Source organism: Gopherus flavomarginatus, chromosome 19, assembly GCF_025201925.1.
Source record: "Gopherus flavomarginatus isolate rGopFla2 chromosome 19, rGopFla2.mat.asm, whole genome shotgun sequence".
NCBI lineage: Eukaryota > Metazoa > Chordata > Testudines > Testudinidae > Gopherus > Gopherus flavomarginatus.
The window spans coordinates 13094397-13107767 of record NC_066635.1 but is presented as its reverse complement, the minus strand read 5'-3'; the positions used below and the strand labels follow the sequence as shown (position 1 = coordinate 13107767).

The following is a 13371-nucleotide window of genomic DNA, read 5'->3' as shown; positions in this document are numbered from 1 at the left end:
ACTGCAGAGGGCTGGCCCAAGCCCTCACCGGGCTGGGGTCATTGCTCACCCAAGCCCTCCCACCCCTCTCCCCATGCAGGGCTGGGGTCGTTGATCATCCGAGAACTGCTCCCACCACCACATGGGGCTGGGGTTGCCACTTGCCCCTCAGCATGTTCCTCCACCCTGCACCCCATTTTTTAGATAAATGCCCATTTTTGTCAAAAAAGTCAGGACAGCCGGGACAGGACTTAAAAAAGGGACTGGCCAAAACAGGACATGTAGTAACCCTACATAGAGGCCAATGTTTGGATTCACCATGCAGCATTACCTATGACCTGTAATGAAGTAGCAAGCTCATTCTGTAGAGGACCAACTTAAATTTTTAAGTATGTCCACCAACGGGGGGTATAAAGTTAGAACTCTGTATTCCCTCAGTCCACAATGGGTCTCCTCCTGATAGCAATAGGTGGTTTACACAAAGACAGAGGATAGAATACTGCCATTATGTAGTCATTAAACTCTATTCATTCTCTCTCATTGGGCAAATACTCATCTTTACACACACTGCTGTTTCTGCACTTGGTCTGGTCTCTCCCAGTTTCAACTCCAGCACAGTTGCTAAAACGACCAGCCATTAAATAATTATAGGTGACGTGAAACATCATCAAAATGCTTTGAAGTTAATATTTCATCAAGTTGAATGAGAGGTTAGTTAATAGGTGAGCCATTATGGCTGTTTACTGATATGAAAACACTGTATGGTTTATATTTAGTTCACATTTGGAAGATTACCTCTACATCCAGGAGGAGTAGGAACTTTCCCTTTTGAAAAGAGTGTTTAGATTCTGGAAAACTCATATTTTGCAGGCCACAAATTCACTGAGTGGTCCAGACCTTCAACACCACAATTCTATCCTCTGGAAGTCACACTAGTTTCAGGTTGCTTTTTTCATTGGTGAGACATTAATTTGCAGCAGTATTACAACTTGGAAATCTAAATTGCAAGAACCCAATAAAGCATCATGAGTAAGAGCCCAAATCAACAGAAACTCTATAAAAAAAAGTTATTCAGTTACTCTTTTGAAAGGTCTATAGTATGTTCTTCAGCAGCTCACCTGTCCTATTTAATAGATGCTCCAAAGTGTTTGCAGTGGGTTTCCCAAATGCATGACCGCACCTACTAGCCATACATAATCTTCTTCACTCATACATTTGCAAGGTTGGGCCTTATGCTATGGTACGTAACTCACAACAGTACAGTGTCATTTAAGGTTCCCTATAATTGTAGGGCCAAATCAGGATTATAGTTTCTCCTCCTCCCCTTTAGTAAAGCACTTTGAGATCTACAGCTGAAAAGTATTATTGCTTTATCAGATTTTGGACCAATGTCTGGTGTAAAAGGATACATACCCTCACTGAAGAGGGAGCTGTAGCCCATTAGACCAGATCCGAAGTCAGCTCACTGTCAGTTTCCAGAAGGGGAATAAGTGACATTTTATGTTCAGTGTATTTTGACAGCCTCAAAGTACTTAATTCCAAAAGCTTCAATAATTGTTTTAGTTGAAGACTAGAAGGTGGTTCTGCAACACCTATTGTCTCGCAGTAAGATACCCCATCATCAGAAGCAAATCATTTATTCTCTAGTAAACCCTTCAGTCCAACCCACGCACTGTGTGGTGTTGGGCTAAAATCATGTGAAAACTGTAATTCCATCTTTAGGACATGGAGGAGTCAGATGACTAATTTTGTATGCTGGTCTAGCAAGTGGGGTACCAGACACCAACACATTTGGTATTCAGCAGCAAACCTCAGCACTGGGCTAGCCTAGATGCATATATAACCTGACTCCCATGTTAAAGGCCTCTGTAGTGGCTCCCAGGAGGACTCAATGTGAGGTGTCAAAAGATTTAGTTGAGCAATGGATCCTGGACTTCTGCCCTTTGCACTGGATAGAGTTGCAAAGAAACCTATCTGTGGATGACCCCACATAAGCAATCTCTCTTGGAATACCTCGTCGTTCAGTGCCCACTTGTGGTTGACATAGGTGGGATGGGAGCCAGATTTTGCCACACTATGCTTGCTGGGGCCAAGAGGGCGTTGTTAATAGGCACAACCTTGGGGAGAGCTTGCCTTGGATGTATGATGGATGTTCAACAAGGAATGCTTCAGTTCCTGCATCTCCTCCAATGGAAGTTGTAAACTGTCCACGACATGTTTCATCAGGTTTCGAAAGGCCTTGAAGTCATCAGGTTAAGATGGTGGAGGAATTATGACAGCCTAATCTGCTGAAGAGGAGGACTTGTGGGAAGAAGGTATTTCTTCCTCCTCAGCTGATTCTTGCTCCTCCATGAGATGTGCCTGAGAAGCAAGGGTCAAGGGCACTGGTTGTTGCTCTTGACGTGCCTTCTACAAGATGGGATGCTGTAGAACTGGATTCCACTGTGCCCACTGAAGTGGAGCATAAGGGTGGGCCCCAAGATTGTCTTGCCAATGTCTCTAGATATTTTCCCTGCTGATAGTTTCCTCCTCAGGTTGAACCTGGAGGGAGGGAGGATGTCAGAGGATCTTTGTATGGACACCTGAGAGTCAGATGAGGTATCATCCCGGGTCCATCACGGAGACGAAGGGTGCCAGTACTGGGCCTGGGGAAGGACCTGAACTTGTAATCGTACTGAGGTGCAGGTTGCCTAGTAAGGAGGTACCTGGAGATGTCAAGTTGGTACCATCTGGAGACCCTCTGAGTGTGTGTGGCGATGGTGCAGCACAGGAGGATGAGTTACTATCAAGGATGGCAGGGATGGAGGGTAGGTAGGTTCTAGAAAGAATCGGTATGGGCAAAGTCTCTCTCTCAAACCTGCTTAGAAGCGGTGATTCAGGATCATTCAGGGTGCGAAGGTCCTAATGGAACAGGAGTCAGGAGAGCAATCGGGACTCTGGATAGGAATCCTCAGGAGTCAGTATGTCAGGTAATAACGGAGATGGTACTGAAAAACTGTGCGTGATGAGCATTTCACCTTGCCTCTGGAGGCCTCATGTTTGAAGGAATTGAGTCTGGTGCCACTCTGGGAGGCTTCTTGGTACACTGATTCTTTGCCAGCATCTTAGTATTAGGACTGAAGGGAATGGGAGCCCATAACAAGATACAAGGTCTCCTAAGACCAATACCAAAGGGATGACTTTTGAGGACTAAGTGGTGGCACAGGGCCCCCAGCGTCTTCACTTATTGCCAGAGCAAAGCTGGTTGGCATATTCGATGTACAAGGGGGTGACCTAGGTCACGTGGGTCTCAGACTGCTTGATTAACAGGAGTTTTAGCCTGTCCTCCCTCAATTTCTTAGATCTACTCTTGAAATCTGCGCCGATGTTTCATTTAGAGGCTCCCCAACTCAAGGGAGACAGCTTGAATGTCCATCACTGCAGGGGAAAGACCTGTTGCAGGTCTGACAGGTTTTTGAAGCTCTGCGTCTTGGGCATAATCCAAACTTGAAACTGCAGATTGAGGCCTGAGAAAAATCAAACACAGGCCTAGATCAGGAAAAGAAAAAAAAAGGGGGAAGGAGAAAACCCTTCCCTCAAAAGTACAAACTGTGCTAAATAGAAAAAATAAAATCAAAGGAAAATACTATGAAATAAAGAAAATATGAGCAAGAGATGTAGCAAGCCGAGTGGCTAGCTAAACAGACACCACAATGCTGTCTCAAGCTGCAGATGACTGAGAAGGAGCTGGAGCGCTGGCTGATCAGCCCCTCCCTGTGTACCCTCATGCAAGAGCACGAGAGTGTCTAGGGTGCAGACGCAGACATTGCTGATCAAAAACTCCAGTTAAGAATGCATAGGTGCACACACATGCTCACATGGAGTACCCATAGGGCCACTACTAAAAGAATGCATAGTTTGGTAACAGTTCTTACTGTAAAGTAGCTTCTCTGATCTAGGCATAGTAAGTAGTTGGGTCATGTTCAAAGACAACTTCGTTCAGCTCATTGATCAGAGATTCCCTAACACACTATTTTCACTAGCATTAACCAACTATGGTACGGATTTTCTACACTTATGAAAATGAGAAGCAATCACTAACAACATAGTTATCGTGACATAAAATGTTAGCAGCCAGTCTTCTCTGGTCTTGCAGTGACCTATATTGACCTTATCTGGTAGGCAAATATTTTGATTGGCAAGTACTTGCTCCTGTATACTATGAAAAATGTTCATGGCCACTGCTGCTATTCTAGCAGGAATAAAGACTCACTATTTTCTGATTCCTCAAAAGTGGGCCAATACAAATACAAAAATCCTTCAAGTTATTTCCTGCTCTGGATTTCCCAATGTATCTTGTCTTTTTGCGTCTGTCTTCCTTATAATCTCTTTTGTACTGGGAAAAACTTCCTTTTATATCTTAAACAGTGCAAAGTACATTACTGCTTAAATATGCCATCTGAATAGCTTACATTGTAAATAGGTTTGTCTGTTTACTGTCTGCCCATGGGCAAGGCTAAATATCTTAAGCCATTTCCTTTAAAAACCTGTCACCATTTTATTTTCCATCACAGACACAGTCCAGTTATCTAAGTGCTAGACTGGAACCCAAATTACCACAGGAAGTATGCAGAGATTTGAGTTCTACTTACAGCTCAGACACCAGCTTCTTCTAGAGCCATGGGTAAGTCACACAACCTCTTCACCTGTCTTCCCATTTGTAAAATGAGTATGAAACAAATTCACCCACCTCAGAGAGGTAACTGAGAATTAATTTACGCCTGTGACAGAACTTTGGTGGTTTGATAAATGAATTAGAAATACCATAGCTAGAAAAGCACTGTAGAAGAATCATGTCATTTGACTACTCCACTGCTCTCTGTTTCAGTGATCTTTTTCCAAGATCAGAAACAGTTCTGCTACTGAGACCAGGGCCCGCGCTTCCATTTAGGTGACCTAGGCGGTCGCCTAAGGCACCAGGATTTGAGAGGGCAGCAGACTGCTCCGGTGGACCTCCCGCAGGCGTGCCTGCGGACGGTCCGCTGGTCCCGCGGCTCCGGTGGACCTACCGCAGGCGTTCTTGCGGACGGTCCGCTGGTCCCGCAGCTCCGGTGAAGCATCCACAGAACGTGTGCGGCAGGTCCACCGGAGCCGCGGGACCGGCAAGCCGGCCCTGGCCTAGGGCACCAAAAACCCTGGCACCGCTCCTGACCGAGACTCTGATGTATTTAGAGTCAGAGGTTCATATCCAAAAACTAGAGCACACAAACACCCAATGTTTCTTCCCCTCCACAAATATGGAAAAAACAGGTGCCTGGCATAAGTAAACAAATATTTAAACAATAGTGGCATTACAATAAAAGCAGACTTTTTGAAGAACTCATTAACAAAGGCCTAATGCACATATTTTTATTTAACAGCAATTTAGTATGCAGTAGCTAAAAGGTGTGTACATTTTTTAGTTAGTTAGTTTTAGGAAAGAGACAAATGTGTACCTGGATATCAGAATTAGCACCTAATGTATGTAGAGAAAATAAACACTCACTACAAGCATTGACCAGGTCTTAAAACAGTCTAGGAGCAGAGTCTCATCAATGTACAGTAACTACTCAGAGTAATTTCTTGTGATCAACTGACTCATTGCTGCATCTCTGCAGGGAAATGTGGGTAATTAGTTACCTTTAAAACACTAGGAATGCATAGTTCAAACCGCTAAACACAGCAATTTGAGAATTAAAAATAGGACAAGTCACAGTTTTGGTCTGAAATTATTGCAGTGCAAATTTTGAAATATCAGTATTTTTAAAGCAATGGAATACAATGAAGGGATAGGTACCCTCCCCTTGATGGAAAAAATTTAATGTTGCTTTAAGAACAGCCCTTAGCCAAGCTAAGGAAAATATCTCTGAAAAGCATTAAATATCACAGGTACACGTACAAGCCATGGCAGACTAAATTAACTGGAAGATATTTAAAATGATATATAAAATGTTTCACTGGAGTATAAAAAAATCTGCAAATGGTTACAGGTTTTGTGGAGTGGACTACCGGGTTATTTTTCACATGAAATACAGTACACAGTGATGTAAAGCTTCTGTGAAGTGAACTGTATTATCCTTGATGCTTAACTTGTTCACTTTCAGTACTCAAAAATCACTAAAGCCTGGAATAGTGCAATTTTGCAAAAATAAATGTGCTCTTTCTTGCTCATAGCAAAGGGTCATGCTCTTAATAAAGTAGCCTCTAAAACATGTTCATATGATGCACAGGAGTCAGTCACTGTTGGCTGAGCATTTGAGCCATTTCCCCCACAACTATCACGTGTTCCAAGTCTGTCATTTTCCTCTCCTTCCAAAACCTGCTTCAATGCTCTTTCTTCTTACAAATAAGCAACACCAGCAACTACCTGCAACCCAACAGACCATCAGTGTACTGACAAAAATGGAGGCAAACGTTAAGATGAAAAAATATTTCCATTTTCAGATCCCAAGAGTTATTATAAAGAATGAGCTTAAAAGCTATGAATACTATGACATAGTTCTGTCAAGCTTTCAAATCCGCAGTTCATTCTGTTGCATCATCCAGCTTGCTAAAATATATTAATGGCGTACTTCCTTATATACTGTGAAGTTCATATTTAACTAAATAAAAGTTGTTAAAAATGGACATTTTTATATATCATTTTGTACTAATACACAAGGTGCCATGCACAGTTGAAACATTACTTTTTTAAACCTATTTACAATTCTACATATATATTTTACACTATATCTTTCATCATTACAACTATAGAATAAATTCAGACTCTGGAACACTGGTACCTTTGAGTTTCTGCTAGAACACCCAGCCTTGCATCATTCAAGAAGTACTGCTAATCTTTTTCCTTCTTAAATTTAAATTAAACTCATTATTTAAAAACACAAGTGCATGCCTAGAAGGAAGCTTTCAGGAAAAAGTTGTCAATGGACTAGTGTTGCTTAAAAATTACATTGGCTTGTGTAGAAAATTTAAATTCAGTTCAAAAACCCACAAAAGCCTAATAGAAACCTACTTTGACTAAAATAAATACAATTTATTACACTCTAAACAAAATAATTGTACCTTTAAAAATGTACTGATTTAAACTCATTTGATTTTTTAGCCTCAAACTTATTCCCCTTTCCAAGCAGCAAATAGTAAAAGATGTGTAAGAATTCCTTTCAAAGTTAATACTTTCCTGGTAAATTATCATCCAGCATAAACCTGAGGCTGCAGTGGTGGGGGCAATTTATCATTCTCTACATTTTCGGAGTCAATAGCTGCTAAGGGTTGATTTTTTGGTTTTATTTCCAATGGATATTTTTCAACAATATCTTGGACTTCCTTAGTAATTCCATCAGTCCAATCTATAAGGTCTTTCTCAAGCTTCTTGGCTTCACTGACAATTCTTTCCTGTCTTTCATTCAATTGAGAGAGGAGGTCTAAGTTTTTATACATCTGTTTAACACCTAGGCACACATCAGAAGACCAGTTTTCAGATTCTTGTTTCTTTGGAGACGTTTGGCCCGACATGTAGCGATCAAAATCCTCTTGGCTTAGATTTAAAGATTGAGCGTCCAGCTTTTCAATGAAGGCCACCGCACAGCACTACACATAGAACAGAGAGAGAGTGTCATTGCAGGGTACATGATGCAAGTCATAGCCCATAACAACACGTGTTCTGCATTTTAATCGTGCTGTTATATAAACAATATGGTGGTTGCTTTAATGGTTCAATAGATCACCTGACAGCAAATTGCTGCTCTCCTGAAAAGCCTCTCAGCATAGCCTGGTTAAAAAAAGGCAGTTCACAAAAAATAAAAATAACTAACATTTTAAGGAACTGCAGACCACCACTCAGATCAGGTCATCTTGGCTGTACAAAGCAATTGTGTGCTGACTGAAGGAGGAAGCTCCACTGCAAACTATGGGGGCACTGCATTTTGAAAAAGAACAGTAAGTGAAAGAATGAAAAGAAAGTTGACAGCAGCATGTTTAATTTAGCCTTTATACTATGTGCACTTGTTTTAGTTATGTACTGAGCATAATTTCATGCTACTCTATCTAATCTGTTTCTGAAAAAGTAAATGGGAGAACGTATCTGTTTGAAGTGTTCTCCTGAAAGCATTATTTAGAATAAACACTGAAGTATTTCATATTAAGAAAAAAAAATCATTTTTCTTGTAGAATTGTTACATATGCAAATTCCAGGGTATCCAAGTTCATAGTTTTGTTCAGCCAAAAACACACACGCCTACCCTGTTCTAGGGATACTTCCACAGGACTGTCCCTCTCTATCAATGACTTGATCCTGCAGGCCTTTCACATGATGAACTCCCACCAACTCAAATGGCAACTGTGCATGCACAAGCGCTGCATAATTGAGCCTCAACAGATTTTGAATAGCTGGTAGTCAGTCAACCTTCTCAAAACTGTTACAAGTTAATGGTTCTTCATCTGTTATATTTTAAATGCCTGAAGCTTGAGATTAACGTAAATCAAGTGGTAGCTGAACTTTCACCTTTTCTTACAAAAGAAAAGCTTGCCGAGGTCTGAACGGGCAGAACACCGGTCAGAATCAAGGGCTTGAACTGGTTAAAGAAGTGGCTATGAAACCAGAGCACTGTTTGGTTCATCTAACTTAGAAGGGGGGGAAGAGGGGGGAAAGAAGAAGAAATGACAAGTGAAAGGGAATGCTCTTCAGTTTGAACAGCAATACACTGTTTCATAAGAATACTTTCACATTATCTTGTGATTACATTTTCTGCTTCCCTCAGTATTAAACATTCATCTTTGCTGGGAATGCCTTCATCAAACAGCAGATGATCGTATTGTATAGAGCATCAACACTGTTCTTGAACTTACCAGATTGGTAAAATAGTAGCCATCCTCTCCAGTCATTAACCTGCTTGGATTACAGAAGCGGGTTATATACTGGATGTTGGACTGCAGACGGGGTGGATTACCCTTCAAAACAATATATATGAGTGTTGGTAAGAAGTCATCAGCAGAAGCTGGTTCGTTTTTTGTGATTTTTATAGCGTTGAAGATATGTTTGCTGCATTGGGTGATGCATGCTAACTTATCACGAGGGACACGTTTTGAATCCATTTCGATAATATCTGTAAGATAAAAAGCCTATATAGTTAGATCTCCAGTCAGAAGCCCACAATAGTGAATCCATATATAAAGGGTGACCCACTGGATTGCTATCAGACTGCACTATTTGTGTTTAATTTACTCTACTTCAGGGGTGGGCAAAGCTTTTGGCCTGAGGGCCACTTCCGGGCTGCAAAACTGTATGGAGGGCCAGGTAAGGAAGGCTGAGCCTCTCCAAACAGCCTGGCCCCCACCCCCTATCTGCCCCCATCCCACTTCCCGCCCCCTGACTGCCCTCCCTCAGAACTCCGACCCATCCACCCCCCCCGCTCCTTGTCTCCTGACAGCCCCTTCCCGAGACTCTCCCGACCCTAACCGCCCCTCCGCCAGACACCATCACCTATCCAACTCCCCTGCTCCCTATTCCCCGACTGTCCCAACCCCTATCCTTTGCCCGCCCTGAAAGGTCCCCCAGGACTCCCACACCTATCCAAACCCTGCCCCCTCCCGTTCCCCATTCCCTGACCATCCCCTCCCCCCATGAACCTCCGCCCCATCCAACTGCTCCCTGTCCCCTGACTGCCTCCCGGGACCTCCTGCCCCTTGTCCAACCCCCTAGCCCCAGCCCCCTTACCATGCCGCTCAGAGTGGCATGTCTGGCAGCCACACCGCCCAGACAGATCTACACGCTGCCACTCTGCTCAGCAGGAGCCCGCAGCCCCGCCACCCAGAGTACTGCCCGAATGGCTGCAGAGGAGAGGGAACAGCAGGGGAGGGGCCAGGGGCTAGCCTCCCCGGCCAGGAGCTCAGGGGCTGGGCAGAACAGTCCCAAAGGCTGGATGTGGCCCACAGGCCTTAGTTTGCCCACCTCTGATCTACTTGATGCTGTATGAAAACTAAGTATTAATATGCCTCCCACTTCAACCTGGTTCCCGAGTAAACGTGGTTGGATTTATTCTCACAACACTTCCATGAGGTAAGGAAATAATATTCCCATTTTATAAGTGGGAAACCTGCCCAACATCACACAATTATTCTGTGGCAGATCCAAAAACTGAACCCATTTCTGGAAAAGAAGAACTAAGAGTTTTGTTTGATCTCAATAGCTGACCAAGTAAACAGTACAAATATTAGGATTCACATAAGAATGATGACACATGCTTCGAGGCCCTGATTCGGCATGGTAGCTATGCACCTCAATCTTACCAGTCACAACCTTATCAATGAGACTACTCTCATGCTTAAAGTTAAGCATGGGTTTAAGTGCTTTGCTGAACTGGGGCCTAAGTGAGGCAGACCTATCCCTAAAGATACCAGTGAAACAAATGTGAGTTACAGAAGCAAGATTTTTCCAAAGCGTTTCTGTAGAGGAATGAATTTACGTATAGAATATTCAGGATTGTAGATACTTGTTTAAAGCAGGAAATATATAGTCTCTATGAAAAAGTAGGTGTTTGCACTTTTTATTTCTTCAAATAGTTAATTTAGAGAAGATAAGCTAGTTTATAGTTCACAAACCTGTAATTGCTTTCACAACCATATCAGAGACTTCTGGAATTTCTTCATTAACAGGAACACACAGCATTTGTGGAGTAACCCAGTGTAAAGCCCTATCAAGAGAAACAAATGATAACACACACCACTCCTAGCGGTGAAGTCATCTGAGGTCAGCTGCACAGGTTAACAGTATGCTAACAGATTAATTAAGAGATCATATGAGGAGCCTTCCATTTGACAAGGCAAACACTTCAACCCACTGAGGAAACTAGATTACTGCCCAGAAAAACATTTATATTATAATTAATATGCTACAAGTGAGCGCATGATTATTTTAAATGAAATAACCCAGCGTAGTCATTTCCATTACCTTAACAAAAAGCGATAAAGGAATTAATCCAAAACCTTGTTTTCAGTTAATAGGTTAGTGCCACTCTTGCACATAGATTTTGGCATGCTAGTATCAGCATGAGTGGCATAGACACCACTCATGCGATTTTGGACTTCTAGATGATCTCTCTTCAGAAATCCTTACCTGATTCTCTTTTGGACAACCAGATCCTTCTTCTCATCATCAGTTGTTTCAGGGCAGAACACATATTTATACAATCGAGTCATGATATATTTTTCAATCTGGTCCATTGCTTTCTCAACTTTTTCTGGGGAAACTGAAAGATACAAACCCATCCCCCAACCATTGTAAATTAGATGTTTACGGAACCACAGGCTTGTTTGTGAAGACTTAATGCCAGTTGGCCACAATAACCACTGAGTCAGCACAGGTACGAGTTATTCCCTTCTATTGCTCAAGTCAAATGTGAGTTAAACAATAGGTACTAATGTACTGAATCTAGCGCTTTTCAGAAGTAAAGAATAATACAACAGTAAGGAGCGAGAGTAGATGCTCTGAGACAACCATATGTCTAGGGCCACAGCAAGGCATGAAGCTGAAGATCAAACAGGTTCCTAGCTCCAAAAGAGGTTTAATATCTAGGTTAAAAAAAATTACTTAAAGTCCTGAACAGACAGGCTCCTTGGCACAGTTTACAACGTGGAGACATTTAATATACTTTGCTTTCAACTTTGGTGTTTCTGCCTCTCATGAACCAAAGGGAAAGTGGGCTTGTTTCAAGGGTCAGAATAGTCATGCCTGTACAGTCAGAGCTATACTCACTGTGGACAAGCCTGAGAGACAGAAGTGGACTGAGAAATATTACTCTGCACTACGAATTTTAATTTTGGTTCTGCTGCGATGCATTTTATAGTATGAAATATCTGAGCGAGAGGCCTTTTGAACTTCCTATGCACTTCCATGCACATGGAACTACCCCTAGAGGCAAGAAGGCTAAAAGTTTTTGAGAATAATTACAGTAAGGTACGTGCCACTCAAAATACACTCACTGTGATACTTCCCATTCCAAGTGTAGGGAATACACCAAATACTGGGTAAATAGACAGATTGCATACAAACAATACAAGTTAAATTGCAGAACAGTTTAAGAAAGATGAAAGCACAGGTATGAAAAAATAGAAAATTAAAAAGGACTGAATATATCAGTTGAAAAACAGCAACGATTTAGTGGTTGTTTTTTTTAAATTATTGACCAACAAATGTTTTATTAACTGAACTGTTACTTTGTAGGATTTCTTTAAAATATTTAAATACCCTCTGACAATTAATTTAGATGGCAGAACTTTACAGAATCTTAAATACAGTGATGTTACTTGGAATAGCTCTGATTAGAGTGTTTACTATTAAAAAGTAACAATGTCACATGGGGACAGAGAGAGAGAGAACATGAGAGATTCGGGAGATGCAAGTGGCCTAAATATTATACTGTTTCAATGATAAGGGGTGAGAGAAGGAAGAGTCCGATACCTTTCGAACGGGTCTGTAATTTCTCCGCTACGTTTTGATAGAAGTCCTGGGCACATTCAGATTGCTCCTCAATACTTAATTCCTAGGACAGAACACTGATATTAAGTGAAAAAACACCATGGTGCCACACAAACGGTAAATGGCATCAAAGTAGTCATGTACCTATGCTTTCGTGGAAAATACCTAACAGCAGCAAGAGTTCTACAGAACACATTTACTGAACACAAAACAGGACAAATTATCTTCTCAGTATTGTGATTTGAAGACAATGTTTATTTGTTCTGCTCAATGCCACAAACACAAATGGGTGGAATGATGGAGCTGTATTTAAAGTCTAGGGCTGGGCACTGCAACAGGCTTCCGGTGTGACCCGGAAAAAGTCACTTAATCTTTTCATGCTTCCATTTTCTCATTTGTAAAATGGAAACAGAGTTTGTTAACCTACAACAGAAGTTGTTACACTTAAATTTGTTACCATTTTTAAAGCAATTTGAAATGGAGGCACTATAAAAGTACAAAGTACTGTTACTACTGACAATGGCAGTAACCTTTGGAACATTGAAAGATTAATTTCTAGTGTTGGACCATGACTCAAAAAGCCATTTCTATTCAGCAAAGCATTTAAGCACTTGTTTAGCTTTAAGCATGTCCTTAAGTCGCATTAAAGTCAATGGAACTGAAGCATGCGCTCACACATTTTGTGTGCACAGAAAGACCAACCAGTGCTGTAAGAAGGTAATAAGTATTACTTGGAGGGGAAAAATCATGACAGAACCATTTACACAGGTAGTAACAGAGAAGCAGTCTTCCTCGGCTGATAACCAATTCCTAGAGTTTCAGTGGTGTTTGTACAAGCACACAAGCAAACTGGCACCAGAAAGCTGAGGGTGGCCTCAGTTTTCAAAGGAGCAAAAGCAATG

General features: G+C 41.7%; 1 protein-coding gene across 1 annotated transcript in view; it reads right to left on the bottom strand.

The window, feature by feature from the left end:
• Nucleotides 1–5351: 5351 nt before the first annotated feature.
• The window catches only part of RABGEF1 (RAB guanine nucleotide exchange factor 1), a 63562-nt gene continuing 55542 nt past the window's right edge, over nucleotides 5352–13371 (bottom strand). Inside the window, exons 12-16 of the mRNA XM_050929686.1 lie at nucleotides 12452–12533; nucleotides 11108–11240; nucleotides 10594–10685; nucleotides 8842–9098; nucleotides 5352–7584 (exon numbers count right to left, since the gene is read on the bottom strand). Coding sequence (XP_050785643.1) covers nucleotides 7186–7584; nucleotides 8842–9098; nucleotides 10594–10685; nucleotides 11108–11240; nucleotides 12452–12533 — 963 coding nt within the window. The 3' untranslated portion in view covers nucleotides 5352–7185. The remainder of the gene's footprint in view (nucleotides 7585–8841; nucleotides 9099–10593; nucleotides 10686–11107; nucleotides 11241–12451; nucleotides 12534–13371) is intronic.